Raw genomic sequence first — 26,994 nt, forward strand, 5'->3', positions numbered from 1 at the left:
GCTGGTGGTAATTAGAAGTGATTATAATTGCTGTGCGTTATTAATATCATGTGAAACAGAAGACAAATGTAATAATGAAAATATCGTGAGGTGTCATGAACAAACGGTAATTGTAATAATAAGTTAAAGAATGAGTTAATGTAATGAGATCAATGAGGCAAGAGCTTAAGGGCTTGTGCATCTGTTGTCCTGGACAATCCCATTCAAGAAAAATTTCTCCCAGAACCACGAGCTGAGGATGTTTTCCCAGAGACCAAAGGAGCTGTTTGCAGCCAGATAACATGCTGACCCTCCCTGGGGGGAGTTCTAAGTGTGTCTGAGTGTGTGTGTGTCCAGGTCAGGGTGCGTGGATGCTTTGGGGGATGATTCCAGGAGAACAGATAAACTTGGGGGTTATTTAATTGGTCAAAAATGGAATTCGGTGACTCTTTGCCTTAATGCTTCTTTTCTGAGATTGTAAAGGGTTATTGGCAAAATAATGACACTTGGTTATAGATAAATAATGGCAAAAAGATTACTGGGAAAATAATGACAGTTATATGGCACTTCCTGGTTTATGTGAATTATGGGATCTAATCTAGATTAAGCTTGTGGGTTGGGTGTTGTTATCTTCCTTTTATAAATGAGGAAGCTGAGGCTGAAGGGGTTTGGTGGCCTGCCCAAGACCTAGCCACTGGTGAGTGGCAGAGCAGGGACTGGCCCGTGGCCTATCTAAGCAGTCTTCTGCAGAGCCCCGTGGACTTATCTCAGGCAAAGCTGACCTCATGGGCTTTCAAGATGCTGGTCCATGTTTTATTCGGTGCAGTGCTGCTTTTCTCATTTTTTTTTTTTAAATTAGGTTTTATGTAATATTACACTTTAAGCAAGTTCCATGGCTAACAGTGAGCACGGTAAGCCCTCTACTAATTCAGCCTGTGTTTCATCCGGCCCATATTAGGCAAGCAGAGCCATGAGCCTTGTACATTAGGGACAGCCAGCAGTTGTCCCCCCTCCCTACTTCCGCTTACCCTCCAAGGCTGGAGCTCTGAGCAGCCTTTTTTAGAGCTCCAGCAAGGAGACGGGCAGGGCCTGCTTCCGACCTCCAACCAGCTACCTCCCTAAACTCATCATCTCCCGTTCTCCCTGTCACTCGCTCCAGGCTGGGCTCCGAGCTGTTCCTCCCACACTGAGTATCACCATGGCTTGGGGTCTTGGCACTCTGCTCCCTCTTTCCCGAGATATCTGAATGTTTGGCTCCTTGAATTACTTTAGATCTCTGCTAAAATGTCAACTCATCAGAGAGGCCTTTCCTAACCCCTCTTTATAATAGAGCAACCCTACCTCCAGCACTTTCTAAGCTAACAAGTATTTTCTGAATCCCTCCACACTGCCCAACACACATACCTATACATACAGCTTGTGTCCCCCATCAGAATGTGAGACTATAAGTGAAGAGACTTTCTCTGTTTTGTTCACTTTTGTATATGCAGAACCTCACAGTGTGCCTGACATGAAATGGGTCCCTAAGTGACCAACACCTGCTCCCCCCTCCTCCCCAGTTGAGTGGAGGAAGTCTTCCCAGGGATTCTCCAGGAGTGAGCACCCTCCTTGGACTACTAAAATCACCCACCTACCCTGCTAGATTGGGACTCCCTATGGGCAAAGGTCATATCTGCTTCCTATGGGCCCACCCACTGCCCCATCCAGATTTCTTTGCAAGAGGCATCCTGAAGCCATGGGTTTGTGTGTTAAAGGTGGGGAGGTGAGAGTATTGACGTCGACTTCATTAGAGTGCCCACTGCAGATCCCCTTTGGAAAGGCCAGTTTAGTCTACATAACAGCCCCACGAGGCAGGTATTGCCAACCTTACTTTACAGACAAGGAGGCTGGAGCAGAAGGAGGTTAGGTCACCCTCTTGATCTGTGTGCAGTCCACCACCTCACACCAATTCACTAAAATTTGGCCCACCCCGTTAGTGAAGCAAAATGAAAGCACGTGACCACCTACCAACACACCTTGGCAGAGGCGAGCTCCACAGGCGCCGTCTGCCCCCCAGGCACGTGATGCGGGCGGTGCCCTCCAGACGGTACCCAGGGAAGCAGGAGAAGGTCAAGGTGTCACCCACGCCAAACTGCAAGCCCTTGCGGATGCTGTAGGCCGGGACCTCGGGCTCCTCACAGGGCTCCAAGTCGTACTCTGGAAAGGCAGCAGGAAAGTTGGGCACAGAGACATCTCGGGGGGATGCAGACGAAGACGAAGGGAGCACACAGACCAAAACTCCAGGGGGAGAGGGCCAGAGACATAGAAAAGCAGAGGTGCAGGACATGCACACGGTGGTCCACAAGAAGTGAGGAGGACAGAAAAGAGAGACGAGAGGAGCTGCGGCAGAGAGATGCGGGGGGGGGGGCCCTGAGCCTGGACGCCTGAGCCCCCTTGGGTGAGCAGTGGATGGGGCGCAGCATTTCTGAGAAATGCTTCCTGGAGGACTTGGGAGGTTCCTCATGACCAGACCTTTCTGTCCTCTTCCCTTCATCTCCAGTTGAACCCTGGGCCTCTGGGCTCACAGCCTTCCCTGCCTTCCTCTCTGGGCACTGCACCAGACAAATTCAACCTGCTGACTTCAGAGCGAAAGGACTCCAAACACTTAGCCTGAAGCTACATCCTGGCAATGCTTGCACCTGAGGCAGAGGGCAAGTGATTATCCCCTTGTCCCCAAGGGACTGTGTGGTGAGAAGGAGGGTCTCTCTCAGATGGGTTGAGGCACACTGACTGGATATGTCCCACAGGCCAGGCCAGCCCGGGCTCGGGGCAGGTGACTTCTACGTTGCTAAGCTGGGCCATGTCCCAGTTCCTAGAGGCCGGATATGTCTTGCCCATCCCAGGAGGAATGTGTCTGCTATCTCTTCTTCTGGCCAACGGCAGGGGGTGGGCAGGAGACTGTGGGGCACAATGGGACCAGACTGTGGGCGAGGCAGTACTAGAGGAGCAAAAGGTCCTGTTTTCTCCCTGAATGCCAAATGAAAGAGCTTTATTTTCAGGATTCCTAAATACAGAGATAAATATCTAGTCTAGTACTACTGAATTAGCATTGATGAAGAAGATCCCAAATGAGACTAAAACATTCCAATATGTTAAGTACAAATCCCTTTCTTTTTTTTTTAATTGCTGGGGTTCAGGAGAAGAAGTTGGAATTAACAGGGCAGGAGGAGACTTTCGTGAAGTCCTCTGGTTCTACTTGCTGGGTAGGTCATGCTTGGAGCAAACCCTAAACACTTTCAGAGAAGGGGATTCCCTGGTGAACCTGCTAACTCCTTCCAAGATCTTTATCAGGAAGTTCTTCCTTATGTCTAACCCAGATATCTTTTGCTGCAGCATCGAGCTCATTCTCCCAGAGACTGGAGAGTGGATTAATATCCATCTGCTAGGAAGGCCATCTGGCAGCAAATACCTCCACGGTCCTTCCCCCCAGGGACCCTCACCCTCTTTACCTGAGAAGGTGATGTTGAATCCTTCGTATGACATGGAGAAATCAGAAATAAAGCGGACCTGGGCGGTAAAATTGCCATAGAGCCCAGCGCTGATGGGGGCTGGTAGCCGCGAGCCCGTCAGCTGCCTCAGGGGCTGGGTGAAGCTGCCGTTCTCGGTGATGAGGAGGTAGTCGTGGCCACTCTCCAGGTGGAAGGTGTGGAAAGTAAAGAACACACCTGCCAAGACAGCAGCAGGGTCAGGTGAGCTGGCTGAAGCAGCCCAGCTGCAAGACGGGATCAGCGCAAACGTTACCGATTTGCAAATGTCTGTTGCTGTGTATAAGTACAAGCATGCATTGGTAGAAGATTCGGGCACATCTGGATCTATGAACATGAACATGCCATTACCCAAAGATCCAGTCAGGGAGAAGGACACCTTTTCACACACATCAAAATGTGGAAGGGAGATTTATGGCCAGGTCTATGAGAATGCTTCATAACCCTTCATAAATTCATTCAATGAGTATTTGTATACTTGTTGAGTACTTACTGTGGGCTAGGATCTGGGGTTAGGAACAAGGGGATATGCAAGACATTAAACAAACAGCTACAAAGCAAAGTGATGAATGTTATAATGAACGTAGCTCCGCATGCCATGGCGGGTGGGGGACAGAATAAAAGGCAGTTTACAGCAGGAAGAGGACAGTGTAGGACAGCTTCGCTAAGGAGAGAACATTTGATTTGGGTCTTAAAAGGAGGCACAAGAATTAACCCTCTAAGAGGAGAAAGAGCCTCCCTGGCAGGGAACCAGGATAAGTAAAGGGATGGAGGTGCTGTCAGTTCCAGGGCTCAGTGAGCTGCTGGTGTGGCTCGACACACTCAGCAGAAATGCCGGGAATTGAGGCTGGAAGGGAGGGCTGGGGCCAGATCTGACATTTTTCTGGAGGCAATGAGAAGACATCCTATCCAGAGTGGGTCAGATTTCAGTTTTAGCAAGATGTTGGGGGCTGTGAGGAGGATGAGGTGGAGGGACAGGAGACCGAGAGACCAGTTACAATGACAGCTGTTATGCATGGGTGACAGAGGAGGGGACTGGCAGGAGCAGCGACAGCAGGAGATGGACACAGGCCCTCAGGGAGGTAGGATAGACAGGAATCAGCAGGCAGCAGATGCAAGGAGAGATGCAAGGATGACTGGGAGCGTCCGGACCTGAAGGACGGTGACGTCTTTTGTTACCCGTGGAAGGACATACAGGAGGGACAGATTGTGGCAGAATAATGGGCTTAGCTTTGAACGCCCTGCCTTTTCAGCATCTGGGCAGTGATAGCTAGTGGGCCACTGGAAGGAGAGATCTGGAAGTTCAGGATTAAGGTGAGACGGGAGAGGTAGATCTGGGAGTCACCAGCAAATAAGTGACATTTGAAGCCACAAGTATGAAGAGGGCCGAAGGGAGTAGGCAGGGTGAGAGTCAGAGAAAGGGTGAACAGAAGCCTGCGAGAAGTGACCGAAGATTGGAGACAGGGAGAAGGGAAGCGGTGGGGGACTCAGGCAAGGAGAAATCAGAGAGGCCGAAAGAGGGGGGGAGAGGGCTCCACCAATGGGGAAGGGGCTCAGAGTATAAAACAAAACAAAAACAACAATATTCATTAATGTTGAGCACTAGATCTTTGGTGTTGCTTGTATTACTTGAGCTGTAGCCGGCACCTATCAATTTGGAGAGAAGATATGAAAACTCATTTAATGCTACCAGTAAACCTATGACGTGGGCACAATTACTACCATCTCTATTTTACTTCCAAGGAAACAGGCACAAAGAAGTGAAGTCATTTGTCGAAGTTCTCCCAGCAGTACGTGGTGGATCTGGGATCTGAGCTGAGACTGTCCGGCTGCCGAGGCTGTGCTCTAAATCACTGCACAAAGAGAGCAGGCAGTAACAGCGGCCAGCGGGGACAGGGATCAGGAAGTGAGGAAGGTTACGGAGCAGCAGGATCTTGACACCCAAGGCAACTCTTGAACTTGTCCAGATGGCAGTTGTGTTTGGGTGGACATACGTGTAAATGCATGCCCACTCATAGGTGAACACGCCCATGGGAATATGTGTTGCTGACAGTGCCAGGGCAGGTACATGGTTAGACTAGGGTCCATGGCAGGACTCACTTGCTACTCAAAGTGTGGTCCATGGTCCAGCATTCCCAGAAGCTTGTTAGGAATGCACAATGTTGGCCTCCACCACAGACCTACTGAATCAGAATCTGCATACTAACTAGATCCCCAAGTGCTGTGTAGGCACAAGAAAAGTTTCAGAAATACTTCTCTAGCTAATCACTGATACATTTTGGATAAATTATTGTTGGATCCAAGCTCCTAATGCTAAAGCATTTTAGTTTTCATATTCTTACCTCCCTATTGATAGGAGCTAGTGATCCCAGAGTATTTGGGCTTCTATGGGTGGGGCTGGAGGAGACAGAACCCAGTAGAGGTGGTGGGACCAGGGATGCAGCTTGTAAATGCCTTGTGTTTGCACAACTGGGCACAGGGCATTTATCTATTTGCTCAAAGATACAGGTCCTAAGCACATACCAAGTACCAGGCATTGAGTGCTGCCTTAGTGCTAAGCACTGCAAAAGATCTCCCAGTTTAGTGGAGGAGACAAACAAGTCAATAGGGAGAATCCAGAGTGGGACACAGAGGAAGAGTGAGTGACTGCCTCAAGGGTTCGGAAGGCTTCACAGGGTCACAATTCTTGGCATGAAGGGTTCCTTGGCACAAGGCTTGGCATGAACATGCTCTGAGGAGACTCATGGGCGTGTGTGCCCGCATGTATGCTATACTCCTGACACACGAACACACGTGCAAATGAGAAAGCTGTTCTCAGTCTGCAGAGCTCGGGAAACATATGTCCTTTCCATCCTAGTGCAAACACCAGGTTGGGTGGGGTGGGTCAGACATGGTACCAGGTGGAAGCAAGTTGGTTGAGCACTCACACTTTGCATTGCATTCTTCTAGCATGTGAAGATGGCCCTGCCGAAGGAGTCAACATTTGGCTGGGACTCCAAGGATGAGTAAACCCTGAGATGAAACCCCTGGGTTTCCCAGCTGTGCTGTTTGGGGCTTTTTGGGCCATTGTGAGAAAATGAAGACATTGTCACAAAAATAGAGAGGCCTCATGTTGGAATTTGAATACAGATTTGGTGTGACAGATGCACACACAAATACTTCACTGGAGTCAACCATGCAGAACCGTACGAGTGACATCAACACCACCCTGGAGCAGAAAGAGCAGGAGGGCGGAAAAGGCGTGCGCTCGAGAGTAAGACAGGCTGGATCGAAAGCCCCTCTACTAGATCGAAGGTCTTGGCCGAAGTGCTTAGCACCCCCTGAGCTCTAGTTTCCTTGACTCTAACATGTGGATGCTAATGTCTCCCTCACAGGCGACCCTCGAAGTGAGGACTAACTGGGATTGCATATGCAAAGCACATGGCACAGTGCCTGGCACATAGCAGGGGTACCACAGTCAGTGTTCTCTTTGCTCAGCTCATCTAATTCCCAGCCAGCCTTGTGGGTAAAAAGATGTCAGTCCTGGGGTTTCAGCAAGGTCATTCTCGGGACTCCTGAATTAGCTGTTCCCTTAGGCTGGGCATGTGGCAAGTTGAACAATTCTGAATTTCACAGTTTTGAGTTTCCCAAGCTGTGCTTCTGCCTGGGAGGGAGTACTCAAAGTCAGTAACCTAATAGTCTGTTAACTCGAGATACTCTTATAACCAGAGGCTGAGGATCGTGCCCTCTAGAGAAGTGTCTGGGCTCAGTTCAATTCAATTCATATCACCAAGTACTTCTCAAGTTCCTTATGTGCCAGGCATAGAGCCAGAAGCTGGGGAAACTGCAGGAAACAAGACAGATCCATCTCTCAAAAAGCTCAGTCTATTGGGAAGACAGATGATGAAAATGCACATTCTGTACAGGAGGGTCAAGTACAGAATTGGGGAGCTATGGGATGCTGTGTGAGCCCACGGGAGCGGGGCCCAACCTGGGTGCAGGGGTGGTTCGAGGGGGTCAAGAGAAGGCTCATTAGAGAAACTGAGTTCAGAAGGATGAAGAGCTGGCCAAGCAAGGGGAATCTCTACCATTCCCCTTATTTGGAGAGAGGAGGCATTGCAGAGAGAAAAAAGTCATAGAAATGTGCAAAGCTCTAAAGGAGAAAGAAAGCCTGGCAAATTCTAGGAACTGACAGAAGTTCTGTGTGGCTCGAACTTAGTGGAGAGGGCTCAGAAGGAGGCTAGGGAAGGCGAGCAAGGGCTACAAGGCTACGCTGGCTATTTGATAATTTGGGCTCCACGCTAAGGGTCAGGTGAAGCCTTTAATGGCTCCAAGGAGGAAGTGACCTGGTCATCCTTCCATGACCTCTCGTTGATTCTCTGACTGAGCACCTTCCATCCTGGCCAATTCCTGCTCATCCTTGAAGACTAGCTTAAGCCTCAACTCCAGGACACCTGCCACGCCCCAGGGCTGGGCTCTGCATGCTTCCCCACCTCCTTCTGCTTGATCACACACTGGCCCCACTCTACTGAGACTTCGGTTAGGCTGCCTATCTCTACCACTAGACTGTCAGCTTCCTGAGGGCAGGCAACGGCAGAGTGGCTTGTTCATCTGTGTTTTCCTAGCAGCTTGAGGAGTGCAAACATCAAATAAACATTTGTTAAATAGTTGATGAGCTGCATAGACTTCTAGGCAAAAGCATGTATAGAAATGCATAGAGACACATACACCCCTATAATCACAGATGTCCAGACACAGAGAAAATCGTGACCATTGGGGTTGTCCCTCTAGAGATCATGAGGGGCTGCCTTCTGTCCCTTTTGATGCTACAGAGTAGCTTTGGCTCCTCCAGTGCCTCTTCCGATCAGGCTTGGTGGAAACAGCTCTGCAGGATGCACAAAGACACTGCCCCATTCCTCCCCTCTGCAGCAGTGATATTGTGAGAAGAGGACTTGACTGCCTGGAGAGTCCTCCTTTACCCCAAGAAATTCTGGGCCATCCTAGTCCTGGCCAGGACAGGCCTACTAAAGTCCAAAGTGGAGCACTTAAGTACATATGGTAGGATGATAAATGACTTTTCTTTCAAATTTTCTTTTTCATATTTCAAATTTTGTTTTTTATACAAATCGTATATTTTACGTGTAATATGAGTATATGTTTATTGCTCAAAATTAGAAAAAAAGCCAAAAGATGAAAATATAAGAGACAACCAGTATTAACATCTTGGGGTATATCTTTTCAGACTGCTTTCTATGCACACAAGGATGTTTCATAAAATGAATATACTCTTTTGGCAAACTTCTTGTTTTTACTTAACAATGTATTGCAACCACCTCTGTAGGTCTTTAAATATTCTTTCACATTATTTCTTTTATTAGCTGCCCCATATTTCATTCTATGGCTGTACCATATGTTTATTTAACATTTCCTTATTGATGGACATTTAAGTAGTTCCTAATTTTTCAATATAATAAATGTTTTAGGGGCTATCCTTGCAGTTAAATCTTGATGTACAGTTTTACTCCTTTTCTTCAGATAAATTCCAGTAAGTGAAATTGCTGGGTCCACAGGTATGTATATTTTTAAGGCTTTGGATTCACATCAACAACCGCCCCTGCTGCTGTTATGATTTTCTTTGATGAGTTGAAAAGGGAAATAGTATTTCATTACTGGTTGAAGCTACATTTCTTTAATTATTAGTGGGGTTGATGCTTTTTCATTTGTATTTCCTGTAATATGATGTGTTAGTTTATACCTTCACTCATTTTGCAGGCTGGTGGGCCAGGCATATTTCTCTTAAAGATTTTAAGAGCTTTATGCATCAGGTTGGTAGCCCTTAGTTGATTATACACGTTGCAAATATTTCTGTCTATTTACTATTTCACTTTGAATTTTAAAGGAGGTTTTTTTTTTTTTTGATGTAAGTCCTTTCTAAGTTTTCTTTAATGGAGTGTAACAGTCTTTGCCTTTATGGACTCTGTTTTTGTTGTTACTTTTTAAAGTGCATCCCCACCTGAAGTTAGGTATTCATATTCTTTTAGTGTTGGAATTTATGTGGTTAATGTGAGAGGTATGGATTTTGTTGTTGATTTCTTTTTTTCCAAAGGATTAAGCCCAGTGTTTTAACACCATTTACTAAATAATCCATCCTCTCTTCAATGGATCTGAAATGACAATTCCATCATATACTAAAGTCTGTCTCTCTGTCACATATACACAAGCATGTACACCTGTCTGTGCACACAGAGGAATTTATTTCTGGACCTTCATTCTTCTCCATTGATTTGCACATCCACTCCTGTACTCACACCACACTGTTAACGTTATTTTAGCCCATAACAACATTTTAATACCTGGAAGGGTTTCTCTTTCTTTTAAAATTTTTTCTTAGCTCTTCTACATGTTATTCATAGATCAGAGATTCTTAATGAAAAGCATGCATCAGAATTACTGGTGAAGTGTTTTAAAAACGTAGATGCTTGGTTTCACCCTTCAACGTAGAAAATCAAAACGTCTAGGGTGGGGCCTAAGTATTAGTGTATTTACCAAATTGCACATTGATTAAGAGCCATGGCTCTACATGAAATTTGGGATAAGCTTTTGAGGGTAGAGGCTGTATATTCCTGGTTACTGCTGATCCCCAGCTCCAGTGTCTGCCACATAGATGGCATTTAATAAATATTTGTTGAATGAAACAGTGTATTAATTAATGCTTATTTGTAACCAACATCCTTACTCTGAGCTTGGTCTCCCGAAGACCCTTATGTTAAGGGAAGCTGAGGCAACAGCACAGGCTGGTGGGGACTATAAAAGCATGTCACCCAGGAAGAGTTGAGTTACACAGGAAGGGGATTGCTATGCGTCAGTATCTGAGGGTGGACGTGAGGAAGAGGAGGCAGACAGATCCTATGTTCTCCCAGGACACAGTACAAGGATGAAGGCACCTAATAGGCCATTGGGGGAGACAGACCTATCAAAAAATGATAGTAGGTCCCCACTTGTGAACTGGGTTGGCAACCTCCCCACCACTGGAGGTGTTTAGGCAAATGGTGTTTTGCCATCTTGTGGGGAGTGATTTACGGAAGATTCCCGCATTCAGTGGGATTTGATAGCTGGTAACCTCTAAGATCTCTTTCAGCATGGAGATTTCAGATTCTCAACAATATTTATTGAATGAATTCTGTGATTCAAAGAGATGGGAAGGTTCTGGAAGTTTTCTCGATGGTGAGAAAAATTCAGACTAAGCCCAGAGGCCACGATACAAGGAGATCCCCATTGAGGTCCTTGACATGGGGAACTTGGGACCGTGACTACATCAGTTCCCAGTACCTGCAATGGGTCTAAACACTCACCCTTGCCATGTGATGTTTCGATAATCCAGGTGCAGTTCAAGTTGTTGGGGTAGAAGTCAGGGAACCCTGGTGACAAGATGGTCCCACTGGAGCCTTGAATGAAGCCACCACAGAGAGCTACAGAAGGAGCCAAGAGGGCAGTGAGAGAATGGACTGGCTCAGGGAGATCCCCCCATGATCTACCTTGGACCCCCTCCCCTGTCTCCTCTCAGACCCCCAGCCCTCACTGATGGGATGAGGGAGTCAGTGCGCAGAAATCTGCTACTTCTGCGCCCCCTCATGGTGTGTCTCACCTTCACAGCTGGGCAGGGCCCGGCTCCACTGGAAGTTGGGCTCACACTCCAGGGGCTCCCCATCACTTAATGTGTAGCCTGAGTCGCAGCTGAAGGTCACCAGTGCACCCACGTAGAAGTCATTCCCATGACGCTGCCCGTTTACAGGGATGCCTGGATCCAGACAGTGGTCTGACTGCAGTGTTATAGCTGGAAAGAGAGGCCAAGCTGGGACAGACAGCTCCCTGTTACCGTAGAGGGACCCCAGCTGACTCACAAAAGGAGGAGAGAGCCCTGCCTTATAAAAAGCTGAAGTTGCCAATTTCCAGCTCATGAAATGTGACTGTCAGTGTTTGCTGAGAGGGCATGTAAAGACTCATCTCTCAGAGAAAACGAGTTGGCTTGGCCATTTGTTTGTGTGTTCATCAATTCAATAAACATTTGTTGAGCATCTGCTGTGGGTCGAGTGCTTTGCTAAGGCTTAGGGATACAAACACGAGTGAGAGAATGCCCCTGTCCTCGTGATGCCCTCAACCATAACTTTCTATGTTGGTCTGCAGAGAAGTGAAGTGACGTTGATCCTTTCCATAGAGGGATGCATGCAGAAGGTGATGAGAGAGGGCCTGTGAGCAGGAGATGCCATCTCACTTCTACTTCCTGCTCACTCAAATACTCTGTCCCCAGAGTGCCCAGCACGGTGTCTACCCAATCATCTACACACAGTAGAGACTGCGTGGTGTGCCCATGTTACCCCGTGTGAAGGTCATGAACAACTCTAAGCTCCATGACCCTCAAGGGATGCTGAGAGTGAGGGAGCACAGCCCAACTGAGAAGGCCATGGGATGGCGCCGAGCCGGGGACAACAGTGGAGCAGAGTCCCGGGCCTTTTGCCCACCTGGGCCAACCTGGTCATCTGCCTCCCATGCCTGCCCCCAAGACTCACTCTCATAGCGGAGCTGGAAGCCAATGTCTGAGTGACTCTTGTCAGTGGAGAAAAGGAGGTAGAGGTAGTTGCTGGTGCTGATGAGAAACTGCGGGACCTGGGTCCCATGATAAACCCCAATCAAAGGTGCTGAGTATGTCCGTCCATCTCGCACTTCCAGTGTATCATAGTTGACCTCAGTTTTAAATCTGCCAAATGACAGAGATGAAGACTTCTTGAGAAACCCAAGGCTTATTAATTTGCAAATGACAAAGTCTTTGCCTGACCCAGGCCTTCTGAACAACCAGATTTTGGCAGGCTGGGATCTTTTAATATAATCTTTACAAATTCACTAGTGATGTGAAAGGACCTACTCTACTGCATTTAACCTCCTTCTCCTGCAGTAGGACGTGGCTCTCTCATGCTCTCTATGGCCAGGCCATGACCTATCTTAAGATCGAGCAGTACAATGGCTAGGCTCATGGAGGTCAGAATGCTCTAGGCCAGGGGTCAATAAACTAAAGCCCCAGGGCCAGATCTTATCTATAGCCTGGAGAGCTAAGAACTGTTTTTACATTTGTAAAGGGATGTTAAAAAAAAAAAAAAAGAAAGGCAAAGAATATGCAACAGAGATCTTCAAGTGGGCGAGTGGCCCACAAAACCTAAAATATTTACCATCTGGCCCTTCACAAAAAAGTTTGCAGACTGCTATGCCTGGCCATGAATGCTTTGTCTGGAAGAAATTTGTGTTCATATTTGGGCGGCTACTTTCCCTGCCCAGGGTGCATAACTAGGTGGGAGCTAGAAGTGGCACATATGAGCAGGATTTGGGCCAGAGGTCAGGGAAGCTGTCTTCCCATGTTGGAAATTTCTGGGCTATGCTCCTCAGATGCTAATGCCATGCTTTAACATCTGATGGTGTCTATCTGTCCACTGTCCCTCCTTGGGGGTTAGAAGGAGGGAAGGACTCTTACATCCCAAGTGGTACCCTTACATCCCAAGCATTCTCCTCCCCTGCAGTCATAGTCACCCAAAGAGCACAAACCAAGCCCAAGGGCAAAGCCAGTGAGATCTGTCCCCACCCAGAGCAATCTGTTCCAGTGCCTTGATCTTGCTGACATTTCAGCATTGGTGCTGGTCCCCCACTCACTCCAGATTCTCTCCGATACTGCCCCATAGAAATCACCCCCTCACCCCTCTCTCCCAAGGCCATGGTCATAAGCACCTGTCAAAGGTGATTTTGATGGGGTAGCCTGGCTGGGCTTCAATCACCCAGGCACAGCTCAAGGCATCCTTGTAAAAGCCAGGCCAGCCTGGAGAGAGGATGGTACCGCTGGGCGAAGTCAGATGACCACCGCAGGGAGCTGGAGGACAGAAGGAGAGAAGCAGCTTTCTTGTGGGACAAATGAATGAACAAATGAACAAAAAACCTCTCTATAAAATGTGTCAGCCAACAAGTATTGTTTTTATTTTTATGGAAAACTGCATAAGTTATAAACTGTGAGTTTTGTCTATTGGGACCTTTATGGATATGTCCAGTTACATCATTTGGAGTTGTATTAAAGCCCAGAGGGAAGAAATGATAAGAAACCCTTAAACAAAGTCCTTTTGTTTAAAAGGGCTGAAGTACAGCTAATATTTGGGTCACACTGTTTTTTTCTTAGTTCCCCACTCAATTGTCAGGCCTGAGGCAGAGGCACCAACCCAGCAAACCTCCACATGTCCAACACTGAAGAGTGGTCAGAACCCTGAGGCTCTGCTCTGGGCACTGGTACTCTATGAGGGCACGGACTGCATGCTTTGTCTTACACAACTTGGAATCTCCAGCATTTAGTAGAGCGCTTGGCACAGTCATCCCTCAATGATTATTGGTTGGGTGAATAAATGAATGTATGAAAGGATGAATGAATAAAGTCCACGGCAAGTAACTCCATGAGACATGGTGTGGTCTAGGCAGATCTCCTGGCTGTCTCTGATCTTGCAAAGCCTGTCTCCCTTGGTTTCCCTTGGCCCATTCTTCCATCACTCAGCTTCCCCATCTCACCTGCATCTTTCCCACCACTCCAGCCTCTTCCTGCAACCAGCCCCTAGCCCCTGTGGTTGTCGCGAGAGCTATTCCAGTGCTCCTCCTCCAGGACACATGGTCTGATTTCATTGCCTGCTCCTTTTGAAGTTATGCCAGGTCATGTGACTGCTTTGAGCAATAAAATGAGAGCCAAAGTGATGCATGTCATGTCCATGTGAAACCTGAAGAACCAGTGCGTGACTGTGAAGTTTCCTTTTCCTGCCACGGTGATTATGGAAGCAAGTGTCAAGATGGAAATCCCATCAGCCTGGGTCTTTAAGTGACTCACAGAAGCAGACCCCCCTGACCACTCGTGTTAAAAGCATAACTTGCATGGTCTGTGTGAGATATAAACTTCTGTTTTTAACCCACTGAGACTTGGGGGTTGTTTGCTAATACAGTGTAACCTAACCCCCCGACTAGCACACTTCCCCAAGGCTGATGTGGAGCGTGATGTTCTCTGCATGTCAACGCTGCCACCACAGTGGTCCCCACTGTCACTGAGAGCTGACTCCACGTCAGGTATTGAACTTCACATATGTAATCATGCTCACTCTTCACAAAACCAAAACCCCTGAGAGGTTGGTGCTATTATTATCTCCTAAGAAAGCTGAGGCTTACGGAGGTTGAGTAACTAGCTCTGGGTTGGCAAGTCACAGAGTCAGGATTCAAACCCAGGCAAGACAGCATAAATCCAGAGATCTGAAGCTGAGCAATCACCCAGTTTTGAAGGAACCTCTGCTTTCTTGGACCCTCTTACTGTGGAGCTACCAGATGCCAAAAATGCCCTGAACAGGACTGGGGAGGGGATAAAGAGCTATATAGCACTTCTCTTCCTGCAAAGTTTTGTAGATTTGTCAAGAAAATCAGTTTCATAAAATATAGTCAAATGTACCACACCCTTCTTCTCTCAATTCCATAACCTTCTGGAATTATCTAAAATAGTTGTCAAGCATTCTTAATAGAAAATATTAGGAAGTTTAATTAATAAAGAAGATACCAATAATAACAATTATAATAGTCAACTCATACTTACTATTCTAATTGCTTTACATGTATAGCTCATCTAAATGTACACATGAAGTTATTATTTCCATTTTACAGAGGAGAAAACTAAGGCCAAGTAGGTGAAGAGACAAGCTCAAGGACACAGAGCTAATGAAGTTGGAGCTGAGATTTAACCTCAAGACCTCTGCCTTTAAATCCCCCTTTAGCACATAACAATACTACAACCATGACTGACAGTAATGAGCTCATGTGTATCAGGAGCTTATTATGTGCCAGGTCTTGACGCGGATTATCCTTGTGACAACTGCAATACAAAAAGGCACATACATAAATTATCCTCATTTTATAGGTGGAGATTAGTATCCCATTTTCAGTAAATTGAGACTTAGAGGAACTAAGCAATTACACAGCACCTATACCAAACATCGAGAGAGTAAATTGCATATGTGTATTGTCACTTCCTGGGTAACCCCAGTTTTCAAGACCCATCCATCCAACTCACTGAAACTACTAATGCTTTCCTCTATTTCTCCAATGGACATGTGAGGCCTTGGAGGTGGGGAGGGGAGTGGCTGTTGCGACGTCCCGGGGTTCCTATGCAGGTACCCAGTCTCAGCAGTGAGGAGGGATTCTTTCTCGGCTCCATTCAGCACAGGCCCAGCCTCTCCACTTACTGGACTGCGATCTGCTCATTTACTTTGCAGGAAGCCATAGATCACACAGTCACTACTGCCTGCCTAGGCCACTCATCACTCAGTGCATACACATCAACAAAACCCTATCTAAAATCTCCAGAGAGGGAAACTCAGTTCCTTCCTTTGGTGGCTGCCATTCAGTTTTCTTTCCCAGCTCTGTTAATCTCTTCTTGTGCCCATGTGACTGTCAAATGACCTCTCTATTCATTCAGTCCTTCACTCTCTCCATCGTTCATCTTCATATTCTGGAGTGGCAGCTGCCTGGCAGGGCTTTGGAGGGGAGGATTCCTAAAGGCAATGTCTCTAACATTTGACAAGATGCTCAGCCTCACTCTCAAGAAGAAAAATACATATTAAAACTACAGTGAGATATTATTTCTCATCCATCAGATAGGCAAAACCTAAAGTCTGATGCCACACATGGCTGCAAGAAACTAGGAATTCTAGTACCTTGCTGGTGGAAACGCTAAACAGCACAAGCACTATGGAGAGGAATTTGGTAATGTCCAGCAAAATTCATATTCTGTAACCCAGCAAGTCTATTTTTAGAACTGGACCCCAAAAATGCACTGGCAAAAATGTGAGAAAACATATATATATTTGTACAAGGCTATACAAGGCTGCAAAAGAATGGAAACAGCCTACATTTTCAGCCATAGGGATCTGACTGAATAAATAATCAACAAAATGGACTATTTATGTATCTATAAAACAAGAATGAGGGCCGACCCTGTGGCGCACTCAGGAGAGTGCGGCGCTGGGAGCGCAGCGACGCTCCGCCGCGGGTTCGGATCCTATATAAGGATGGCCGGTGCGCTCACTGGCTGAGGGCGGTGTGGCCGGTCACAAAAATGACAAAAACAAAAACAAACAAACAAGCAAACAAAACCAAAAAAACAAGAATGAGAAATATTCTATATAAATGCCACGGAGTGGTGCCCAGGATATATTGTTAAGTGAAGAAAAGCACGGTAGAGAATAGTGGGTGTACAGTAGTTCCTGTCTGTCTCATCCACGGCTTTGGTTTCCTGTGGTCAACCGTGGTCTGAAAATATTAAATGAAAAATAACAGAGAAAAACCAACCCTACCAGCACCTTGACCTTGGACTTCCAGCCTCTAGAACTATGAGAAAATAAACTTCTCTTATGTAAGCCACCCAGTCTGTGGCATTTTGTCATGGCAGCCCTGGCTGACTAATACACTGGGCTTCTCATGAGGGGCTGGTGTCCCCTGCGAGGAATAAGCCACCTCTCCTGACCCCTGCTGCTAAAGTTGTACTAGGCAAGGAGGGGACTGGGAATGGTGACAGAGTAGAATAAAGCAAAGAACAGACACCCACTGAGCCTTTCCAATGTGCCAGACACTGTACTTTATGTGTGCTTTTTCTTTACCTGTCTGTAACTCTTCACAACACCATATAAGGTGGATACAGGTATTAGCCTCAGTACATAGATGAGAAAACATAGTTGAGGAACAAAGAGATTAGGTGACCGGTGCCCCAAAACAGCTAGTGGTCTGGCTCCAGAGACCATGTTTGTAACCACTGCGGGTGGGATATGGAACGTCTGCCCTGACCACTGCTTCTGTGATGGGTCACATGCTGACTTCAAAGGGTTTTAGTCAACTAGTTGTCCAGTAGGAATGCCCAGAAGTAGTAAAAGCCCTTTCCTCTGGCCAGAGTGACTCTGGAGTTATTCAGCCCTGAGGCTGGAAGTGTGGTCTCCTACTCCCTCCAGTCCTGCCCGCCCCCCGCCACCCACCCGTGCCCCTCACCAGCCATCCTCCATCATTCTGTGGTAGGATGAAAGCAGAATAGACTAAGACAGACCCAATTTAGTGGTTAAAAGCGATGGTCCTGGGATCAGAATATCTGAATTTGAATCCTGACTCTCCCATTCACTTAGCTGTGTGATCTTGGGCAAGTTACTTAACCACTCTGTGCTGCAGTTTGCTCATCTGTGAAATGAGGATAAGAGAACCTATCTCATAAGGTTGCCATGAGGATTCAATAGGACAATGTATGAAAAACCCTTGTACTAGTACTGAGCACATAGTAAGTGCTATGTGCAATTATTACTAGCTGGGTGATTTGGGGCAAGTCAATTCACCTTACTGCTTTTCAGATTCTTCATTTATGAAGCATAATATCTTTCTCACATGAGTGACATGATTAAATGAGATAATGTTAGAAACTTAATAACTACCCTTATAACTGTTCCTTATATGCCTAAATGAGCTACAACATCACTTAGATTTCTCTTAAGGGGGTTAGAATTGACCTTCTTTCTTTATTACAGAACTTGATTTTTTTCTGATTATAAAAGTAACACATTTGATGTACATATAGAGAAAAATATGTGGATGGGTTTATACCAAACCGTGAAACCATTTTTCCTCTGAGGAGTAGGACTGGGAAACAAGTATATCTACTTTGAACTTTATCACACTGTGCATTGTTTGAAATTTTTACAACCACTAAGTATTCCTTTAAAAATGTAAAATGAAAATACATATTCACTGTAGATCATTTATCTCCTTTTTTCTGTGTATTTCTCGTAAGCAGAATTTTTTAAAAACTCAGTTTGCGAGTCTTTGTCTTTTAATAGGGAGTTGAATTTCCTTTATTGTCATAGTGGATATCTTGTCTCTCCACTGCTATTTTGTTTTATGCTGTCAGTTTCTGAAGCTTCAATGTGGCATCCTGTCTTCTTTGTCTTTGGCGATAGGCAATATGTTTCCTTTTGTTTTAATTTTCTACTGGGATGTGCAAAGTAGAAAAACCTGCTCTTCATTCTATTTGTGGATGCTTTTACATCTTTCATAAACATGGTGGAAATTTAAGTGATGAAATTCAAGAAAAATGCAGTAACAGGGCAGCCCAGAGGCTGGGTTTGAATTCTGTCTCCATTGCTTATAAGCCGGGAGGACCCCGGGCAATTGACTTAACCTCTCTGTGCCCTAGTGGGCTAATAACTACACCTATTTCCTAGGACTGGTGCAAGGTTGAAATGAGGCGACACTTGTAAGGCACTTATCATAGTGGAGTATGATTATCTGATTCTTCCTTAAGTGAGACAAGGAAGAGATGAACGTGGGGAAGAGAGAACACTTCCATGTAGCTGCCTTCCCTACCTGGAAGTCTTTCTCAGGAAATTTCTGATTTTAAACAAATGGACCCCCTATGTCCTCTATACTTTAGATCAGAGGTCAGAAAACTACAGCCCGAGGATCAAATCTGGCCCCTTCATTTGTTTGTGTATTGTCTAAGGCTGCTTTTGCATTACAGTGGCAGAGTTCAGTAGGGGCCTTGTGGCCCACAAAGTTGAAAATACTTTCTATCTGGCTGTTTAAGAAAAAGTTTGCCATGCTCTGTTTTAGATCCTCCAGATGATCATCCTTTCTAAATTTGGAAGAAGCCATTTTCTCTCTTGTCCTATTATTGCCTCTCAAAAGCTAAGTGGCTCTTAGCATATATTAAAAGATTTTATAAAAGACCATTAGCTACTGCATTTAATTGTCCACAAGGTGGGGATACTTAATCAAAAACAAAACTAGAAAAAATGGAAAAGACAAAGATGCTGATTACAAAGCAGGTTTCTCCCAAGGCTCGGACAAAAGGAGGGAAAGGGGCCAAAGAGGGGCAGGTTCCCAGGGGCTCCTTTCCCCCACCTTCCCTAAGGTTTTAATGCTGGGCTTCGGCCTCCCCAGACAGCATCTGGCTCTCGCTCTGCCTTTTCATATGCTGCTCCCCAGATCCCTGAAAACCAGGCCGACATCAAAGTCTCATCACTCTGAGAAAACAGAGTAAGCTTTCTCCCGTGCCAAGTCAGGGTCTCCAGCAGGCACCCCTTATTTCTGGTGCTGACTGTCCCCAAACCTACAGCATTTATTCCACAGAGACAGAATGAATAGGACCATCTTAATTTCAAAATTAGGACTTTGCCTATGAAATAGTGAGCTGCTTTAAGATCCATTAACAAAGGTCAAACCCTCTCACACATCCATACATGGTGTTTCCTTGCACAGCAGGCCACGGTCTAGGAGCACCTGACTCGGGAGAGCGGGAGTGGAGAGAAGAGGAAGATCCGGCAATTCCCAAGTCCTGAGGCTTCTTCAGTGGGGTCAACTCATGGCGAACTGAGTCCCTGCAGGCTCAGGGGCTCTGGGATCTGGGCTTTTGCCCTGAAACTACCCACAATCTTGGTAGGAAGAAAGAACCAAGCTCCATGGAACTGGTCAAGAGAAATGTCATAGTGGCGAGACGAGGTGTCCGATAGAGTGGTCCAGTGGTGGTGACAAAGAACAATAGAAATGAGGAAAAGGGAGAGATCAGGTGAGCTAGAGACAGCACGGAAGATGTCCTGGACAAGGCAGACCAACACGAGGAAAAACAAAGAAATCCGAGGAGATTGACGAGTGCTAGAGAGAGCGAGGGGCTGGCCTGAAGGAAAGGTGAATGACCAGCGACTGACGGCCCTGCAGACTGGGCTCTGCATGGTTATCTGTTTCAACCACGAACTCCATCAGATATGCATGATTATTCCTAGCTGCCAAGTAGGGAACTGAAGTCTAGGGAGTTTCCTAACCTAAACCTATCGGTTCTGCAGGTGGAAGGGGCTGGAACTGCGAGTTTCGTGTTATTTCTTTGACTGCAAAGTTTATGCTATTTCCAAAAATGTGGACTCAACTGGGGAAGAATGGCAGATGAGGGTGTGTGGACCACATTGTGGGGACCTCATAAGTCAGAAGGAAAAGTCTGTTCATGTCATGGTTGGGGCAGGCAGCTAGAAGGATGGCAATGCACCACCTGATGCTCCAGAGTGCAACAAATACTGATCTGATTGATCCGAGGAAGAAATGGTTAAAAACCAGTTAAAATAACACTAACAGCCGACACTTATTGAGTGCTACGTCTCTGCTAGGCACTGCTCCAAGAGCTGTGCGTGCTCACGACAACCCTGCAGAGAGGGTCCCATTATTAACCTGCATTTTACAGATGGGGCAACTGAGACACAGAGAAGTCAAGTTGCCTGCCCAGGGTGATTTGGCTGGTAAGCTGCAGGGTGGAGACAGCAGCCAGTCTGGTGAGAGTTGGGTCTATGGAAGCCTTTCATCGGCATGTCTCCAGGGAGTCTCTAGCCTAGTTAAAAGGTCATTCATTCATTCAGCGATTCATCAACCAGTATTGACTAAGCATCTACCAAGTGTCAAACAGTATGCCAGGTGTGGGGATATGAGGCCAACGAAGGTTCTCTAACCTCTTGGAGCTTACACACCAGTGACGGCACAGATACTATTTACAGGAATTACTTTATGCCAGGATTCCAGCCCAGATCCCTCCGACTTGAAAGCCCGCCTGGACCCACTGCCACATGCAATGTGTTCTTGTGATCTCTCATCTCCCATCCACTTAGCTGTCAGTTCTGGGGCAGAGCTCTAAGGCACGCTCCTCTCTTCCTTCTCCTGTCCTTCCCACTTGTGGCCAGGGTGCTCAGATTTGGGTTTGGGGATTGGGTAAGTTGAGAGGTCACTTAGGTCTCTATCCTCTGTCTGCCACATGAGATAGAGGAAGATGCTTTCTGACTCTCAGGAAGAGAGAACCACAGCCCCTGCCTCCTTGGACAACATCACTGCCCCAAATGGGGCTTTGGGGTCCTCTCTATTCACCCACTATTCACAAGTATTTATTGAACACCTGTTCTGGGCCAGGCATTGTGCTTTGTACACAAATTTGATATGATTCCTGCCCTCAAGAAGCTCAGCCTGTGTTTTAAATGTCTGCAGTTTGGTGGAACAGATGTCTGATCTCTGAAATTGAGTCACAAACTGTCCTGTGTGGCAGGGCGGGTGGTGGATTGAGGAGATGGAAGCCTTGCGCTTGCTTCAGACTAAGTTTCTTCTGGCTGGTCTGTGCTGAGCCTCCTGGAGACTGACCACAAGGATATCAAGGCAGCATTTAACAGGGGCACAAAGGCCGGGACTGTGAGATATCCAGGGGACTGGGGGAAATAAGCATGTGGAGAAGGGAAGAGTGGCAGGCAGCTTGAAAGACTCAGAAATGCACAGCACTGCCAAGGCTGCTTCAGCTGCCAAGCTCCCCTGGGCAGGAGCTGGAAACAGCCTCCTAATGGCTGTGCTATAGAGAGTTTCCAATTGAAAGAAGAGGTGTTTTTGATGTCTGACAGTCCAGAGCCAGCATTTCTCTAGTTTGATCTCTGGTTACAGTTCAAATTCCTATGCCAAATATATATAAAGCCCCTACCATCCCAGTGTGAGGGTGAGAGGGTGGCCCCATGTTTTGGGAGAAGAGGAAGGATGGATACAGAAAGGGACCCTGTGGTTCGGGTCACTTGGTTCCCCTCCCTAGCCTTTCCGGCTGACAGCCACTGCCCCAGCCTGCAGGTATGTACCTTCACACCGCAGCACGGCGCTGTTCCAGACCACGCTGCCCTCTTTTAGGATACAGGTGATGGTCTCTGAGCCCTGCGTCCCCAGAAAGCCTTCATCACAAAGGAAGGAGATGGAGCTGCCCAGCTGGAGGCTGTCACCAAACCGTTTGCCATTTACTGGAACACCAGGATCCGGGCACTCGTTGTGTCGGAAGGCTGTGTGGATAGATGTCAAGGACATGATTAGACAGAGCTGGTGTGCAGACAGACCCCCAGAGAAATAAACTTCTTTATGATGGTAAACCCTAGACCTCCCCCAATTCCTCAAGAACCTATCATGCTGGAGAGAGAGCTCAATACCCTAGAACCTGGGACCCCAGGATTGTAACTGACATGCCACACTAGGCACAAAGCAGATGCTGGTTAAACTTAATCTCCTGCCTTCCTGAGCACCTAATCCAACTTCATTCTAATGGACATTTATAGATCATTCAGTGAGCTGAGTGTTTCTCATGTTAGCTCACTTATACCCTATGATTCTATGAAGTAGATATAACCACCCCAGTTTGCAAATGAGGAAACTGAGGCTCAATGTTGTTAAGGAGGAGATCTGTCTCCTCAATGTTAAATCCACTCCATGCTGCCCTAACTTCAGACAGTTATGGGATCATTTATGCTGCAGGTGAGCTGAACTGTAAGTCCTGTGACACTGACGGACACTAAGCGTCAGAAAGTAGGCGCCCTGGAATTGACCCCATTTGAGGCCATTTCCTTCCTTTCCTTTCTCTTGTCAGGTCTGCCTCTCACTCTGCTCAGGCAATTGATAAAACAGTGAGAGGGGAGAGGAAAGAGTCAGAACAGTGTAGATTTAATTTAATTTTATTGGTTTTGTGGGCCTGGTCAACTTCTGTAATCTTGCTGAGCCTCAGTTTCCTGATCTATCATGTGGAGGTCATACTTCACTTGCAGGGTCATTCCGAGATAGAAATAAAATGAAAGCTGATATGAACATGAAAGCAGCGAGTGTTTGGTGCAGCACCTGATGCATAGTGAGTACTCGTCAACTATGAGTTCCCTTCCTTCTTCTGTTCCCTGCATGGAAACATACATTTTCCTGCTCTGTCTCCACCAGAGGGGGTGCCACAGTTCCTGCACTAAATGTTTCTGAAGCCAGGCTCGATTTGCATCCCTGCTGATTTAAGGATGGCAAGTTTCTGGTGGAAATTAGGCTCTATGGCTGCATGGGCATGTGCTACTTTAAAGAACCCACTTTACAGGTCTCTGAAATTCCCGAGAGATGGGAACACTTGCACACTCAGGAGCAGACGCGGCCCTGGAAGCTGCTGGATTTTTCTGGATGCAAGGGGCCTGCAAAGTTGGTGCTCCTTCCCACTACAGATGAGCTGCAGAAGCCCCTGACATGGAGATGACTGTAATGCCCCCATGCCTGGACTCAGCTGAGGCTTCAGCGCCCTTCCCTCTAAAACGCAAAATCTAGGCCAGCCCAGACTTCAGCCTCCCAACCTTTCTTCATTAGGAACTGTGACCATGAAGTTGCCCTGACATTTAGAAATATGGAATGGGAAGAAAAGTGGTGCTTGGCACCCAGAAGTGCAAGTGTTTTCTTTTCAAAAGCCTACCAGCCACACACACACACATGCACACATGCATACAAACACATGTAGGCACACATGCACACATGAACACAGATCCATGCATGCACACACATACACAGCAGTTATATGGAGCTATTTACAACATCTGGGAGCAAAAGCTTTAAGTGAAGGATTTAAACACTTCCCATTTTTACCTGTGTGCCTTTTCCAACCTCTGTTTCCTGGCATGAAAAGGGATCTTAGTTCATGGGTTTTTTGTTGTGGCTACGAGTGATGACTGTAGAGTGCTCAGAGTAGGGTCTGGCACACAGTAAGTGCTCAATAAACAGTAGCTACTATCATCATTGTCTAGTATGCTCCACGTGGAAGAAGGAGTAGGTTTATGCCCAAGGGCACTAGGGGTGGAAACGAGATCACTGGTCCTTGTTGCAGGGACAGAGGTTTCAAGTCAACATAAGGGACAGCAGTGAGTGCTCGCCAGCCGAGGAGAATGCCGTCTGGGAGGTGAGCTCACTGACAGCGGCATGCTCACGCTCTGCCTCGATGATCGTCAGCTGCGATGCGGGAGGAGCAGACGAGTGGCCTGCGGGGGAGACTACACTAGCTCCGGAACACTTGTCCACTGACCACTGTTTCGCTGGGTGCATCTGAATAAAATGTAGATTCTGGGGCCTCATCCCCTTAGAGATTCTGATTCAGAAGGCCTAGGATGGGTCCAGATTTTAAAAAAATTATTTCTATCTATCCATCCAACTGTCTACCTGTATAAGTGCATAGAGAAATATGTGATATCTGTAATAGTGTTCACCAAACGTTGGCAAGAATCTTTTCTGGCTGGGGGGATTTAGGGTGTAGTTAACATTTCTTCTTTGACCTGTCCCCTTTTTGAGTATTCACATATTGGCTGTGTATCTTTTTACAATGGTGGAGAAACCTTGGAGAGAAATGTTTAGTAAGGTGGGTTCTCAGGTCTGTGTGCTGCCCTCAAAGTGAAACTCACCCTCTGAGACAACTTGGTCTCCTCCTCCCATCTACTCAGCATGTGCTCCTTTCCTGGAAAGTGGGGGCTCACTAGGATGCAATTTTCCTCGGAGACTATGAGAATCCATTTTGCTCCGAGTCCCTGCTCAGTGTCCACACCTACTTTGAACCCACAGAGTTTCCAGGCCTCGTCATCTGGGATGAGTGGGCTTCCCTGGGATAGCTCTTACCTTTGCTCTTCCCGCTCCCGCCAGGGTAAGAAAGAGCATTTGGTCCTTTGTGGGTCCTTCCATTCAATAAGCGTTTACTGATCCTTACCACATGTTTGCCCTGTGCTGGGCAGAGGGGATGGAAGGTAATACATGCCCGCTCCTTTCCAGAGCTCATGATCTCATGGGGAGAGCAGGCAGGAGGACAGATAAGCTAAAACCCAGTACTTCAGTGCTAGACTAGGAAGATTAGGAAAGAAGACAGAGCTGGGCTCTACTTCCTCCTGCCCACGGATGATGGAAGCAGGAATCCCCCGAAGGAGACACACCTGAGAAGGTCAATTGTTTCCAGCAAGTCTGGTATCGTGATGAAGGGTGGTGAGGGGAACAGGCCTTTAGCCTGGCTGGTTCCTTGGAATCTGGGATTCCAAGTGGCCCACCATGTAGTACTTAATGTCTTCACCTCAACTGAGCCCCAGGAACAGGTGGGACAAGGAGGCAAGGCTTCTGTGACAAGGGTGGGAGTGGGGATGGAGATTAGTGCTGTCAAAAAGATGAGTTCTATGCATGTGTTTGTGGGCGTGGGACAGGGCTTGAATTGGGGACTGACATTTCATAAGCAGCCTCTGGGAAAGGATCTAACCGCACAGGCAGACCCAGCTTCAGCCCCACAGGATGATTTGCAGTGGCCAAGTTCACCAGCTTTATAGCTTCTGTAATCTGATAGCCACTTCTCGTTTTCTTTGGTGGCTAGCTATCTCCACGCTTCAGCCCCTACCCCTGTTCCCACTGTAACCATGAGACACAGAAATGAACATAATTATCACTGAGCTTCAGACTGCTTCTAGAAAAGAGGACTGGGATTGAAACTGCAGGGAACAACTTTCAGACTGTGGCTCTGGGAAGGGCTATGAAGATATGCCCTAAGAGTTGGCTCCAAGAAGCCTTTGGAGCCAAACACGGCTCCAAATCATTGTTTTTGATTTGGCTATGGGAATGAGAACTGGGCAAAGCAGAATGTGAGCAGCCCCACTAGAGATACCAGAGGTCAACAGTAAGCGGGAACTCAGGGATTTGGGGCAGCACATCAGAGAGGGAACCAGGAGCTAATGAGAGAATGACAGAGGTCTTCTCTCCCTTGGGCCCTCCCCAGGTCTAGCTGGGCCTTCTAGGAGGGGGCAAGTGAAAGGCAAACATGAGGTTCCAGTCTCCTTGTACATCGCATATCACATCTATGGGAAACAAATGCTCCAAAGAGAGTGACTCCACAGAAAAGAGCCCCCTGCCCAGCAGCCAGAGCTTTATGCTTTTTCCTGGTCCTGCTGGGAGCTCCATGCCTGGGCACTGCAGCCCAGCAATGCCCTTGGAACTGGCCCATCAACACTCTCCATGGGGGACACTCAGAGGCATGGTCAGCTGGCGACAAGGGGAGGACTCACTGGTAAAGGTGATGTTGAAGCCCCTCTTCCCCGTGGAGTGGTCAGTCTGGAACTCGAGACGGGCCACGTGGCCACTGCTTGTGATGGAGGAAGGAAGCTGGTTTCCTGAGAAGGTGCCCAGGACAGGGGCCTCAGCGGTGGCCCCATCCTTGATGACCAGGAAATCAAACTGAGGCTCCACGTCAATGTCATTAAAAGCCAGGTGGATGCGGCTCTCGGGCCTGGCCAGGATGAGCCAGACGCAGTGGAGGTGGTTGCCGTAGTCCTCTGGGTAGTTGGGAGACAGGACGACCCCAGAGGGGCTGGTGAAGTTGAAAAAGCAGGAAACTGCAAGAGAAGAGCAGTGGACGTCAGTAAGTGCCCCCAACACTCCACGTGGGCCACCAAGGGCTGGCAGGGGAAGCGTTTTCTTAGTTTAAAGAGCAATAGAGAAAAGGGTGGCACAAGGGTTGGGCTGGACTGGCTGGGCTCTGGGATCTAGGCAGGAGGCATGCTGGGTTCCATGCTGGGCATGGCGCTGGGAAGGGTCCCTTTGGCAAATGGCAGCTGTGGTGGAGTTGGTC

The 26,994-nt window shown here is 47.3% G+C and overlaps 1 protein-coding gene across 1 annotated transcript in view; it reads right to left on the reverse strand.

Moving 5' to 3' along the window:
- The window catches only part of CSMD2 (CUB and Sushi multiple domains 2), a 588,341-nt gene that overhangs the window by 179,726 nt on the left and 381,621 nt on the right, over positions 1-26,994 (reverse strand). Inside the window, exons 14-21 of the mRNA XM_063104124.1 lie at positions 26,432-26,758; positions 22,208-22,402; positions 13,254-13,392; positions 12,050-12,237; positions 11,128-11,316; positions 10,835-10,951; positions 3,468-3,683; positions 1,987-2,175 (exon numbers count right to left, since the gene is read on the reverse strand). Of these exons, the coding sequence (XP_062960194.1) occupies positions 1,987-2,175; positions 3,468-3,683; positions 10,835-10,951; positions 11,128-11,316; positions 12,050-12,237; positions 13,254-13,392; positions 22,208-22,402; positions 26,432-26,758 (1,560 nt within the window). The remainder of the gene's footprint in view (positions 1-1,986; positions 2,176-3,467; positions 3,684-10,834; positions 10,952-11,127; positions 11,317-12,049; positions 12,238-13,253; positions 13,393-22,207; positions 22,403-26,431; positions 26,759-26,994) is intronic.

Source organism: Cynocephalus volans, chromosome 8, assembly GCF_027409185.1.
Source record: "Cynocephalus volans isolate mCynVol1 chromosome 8, mCynVol1.pri, whole genome shotgun sequence".
NCBI classification, from domain to species: domain Eukaryota; kingdom Metazoa; phylum Chordata; class Mammalia; order Dermoptera; family Cynocephalidae; genus Cynocephalus; species Cynocephalus volans.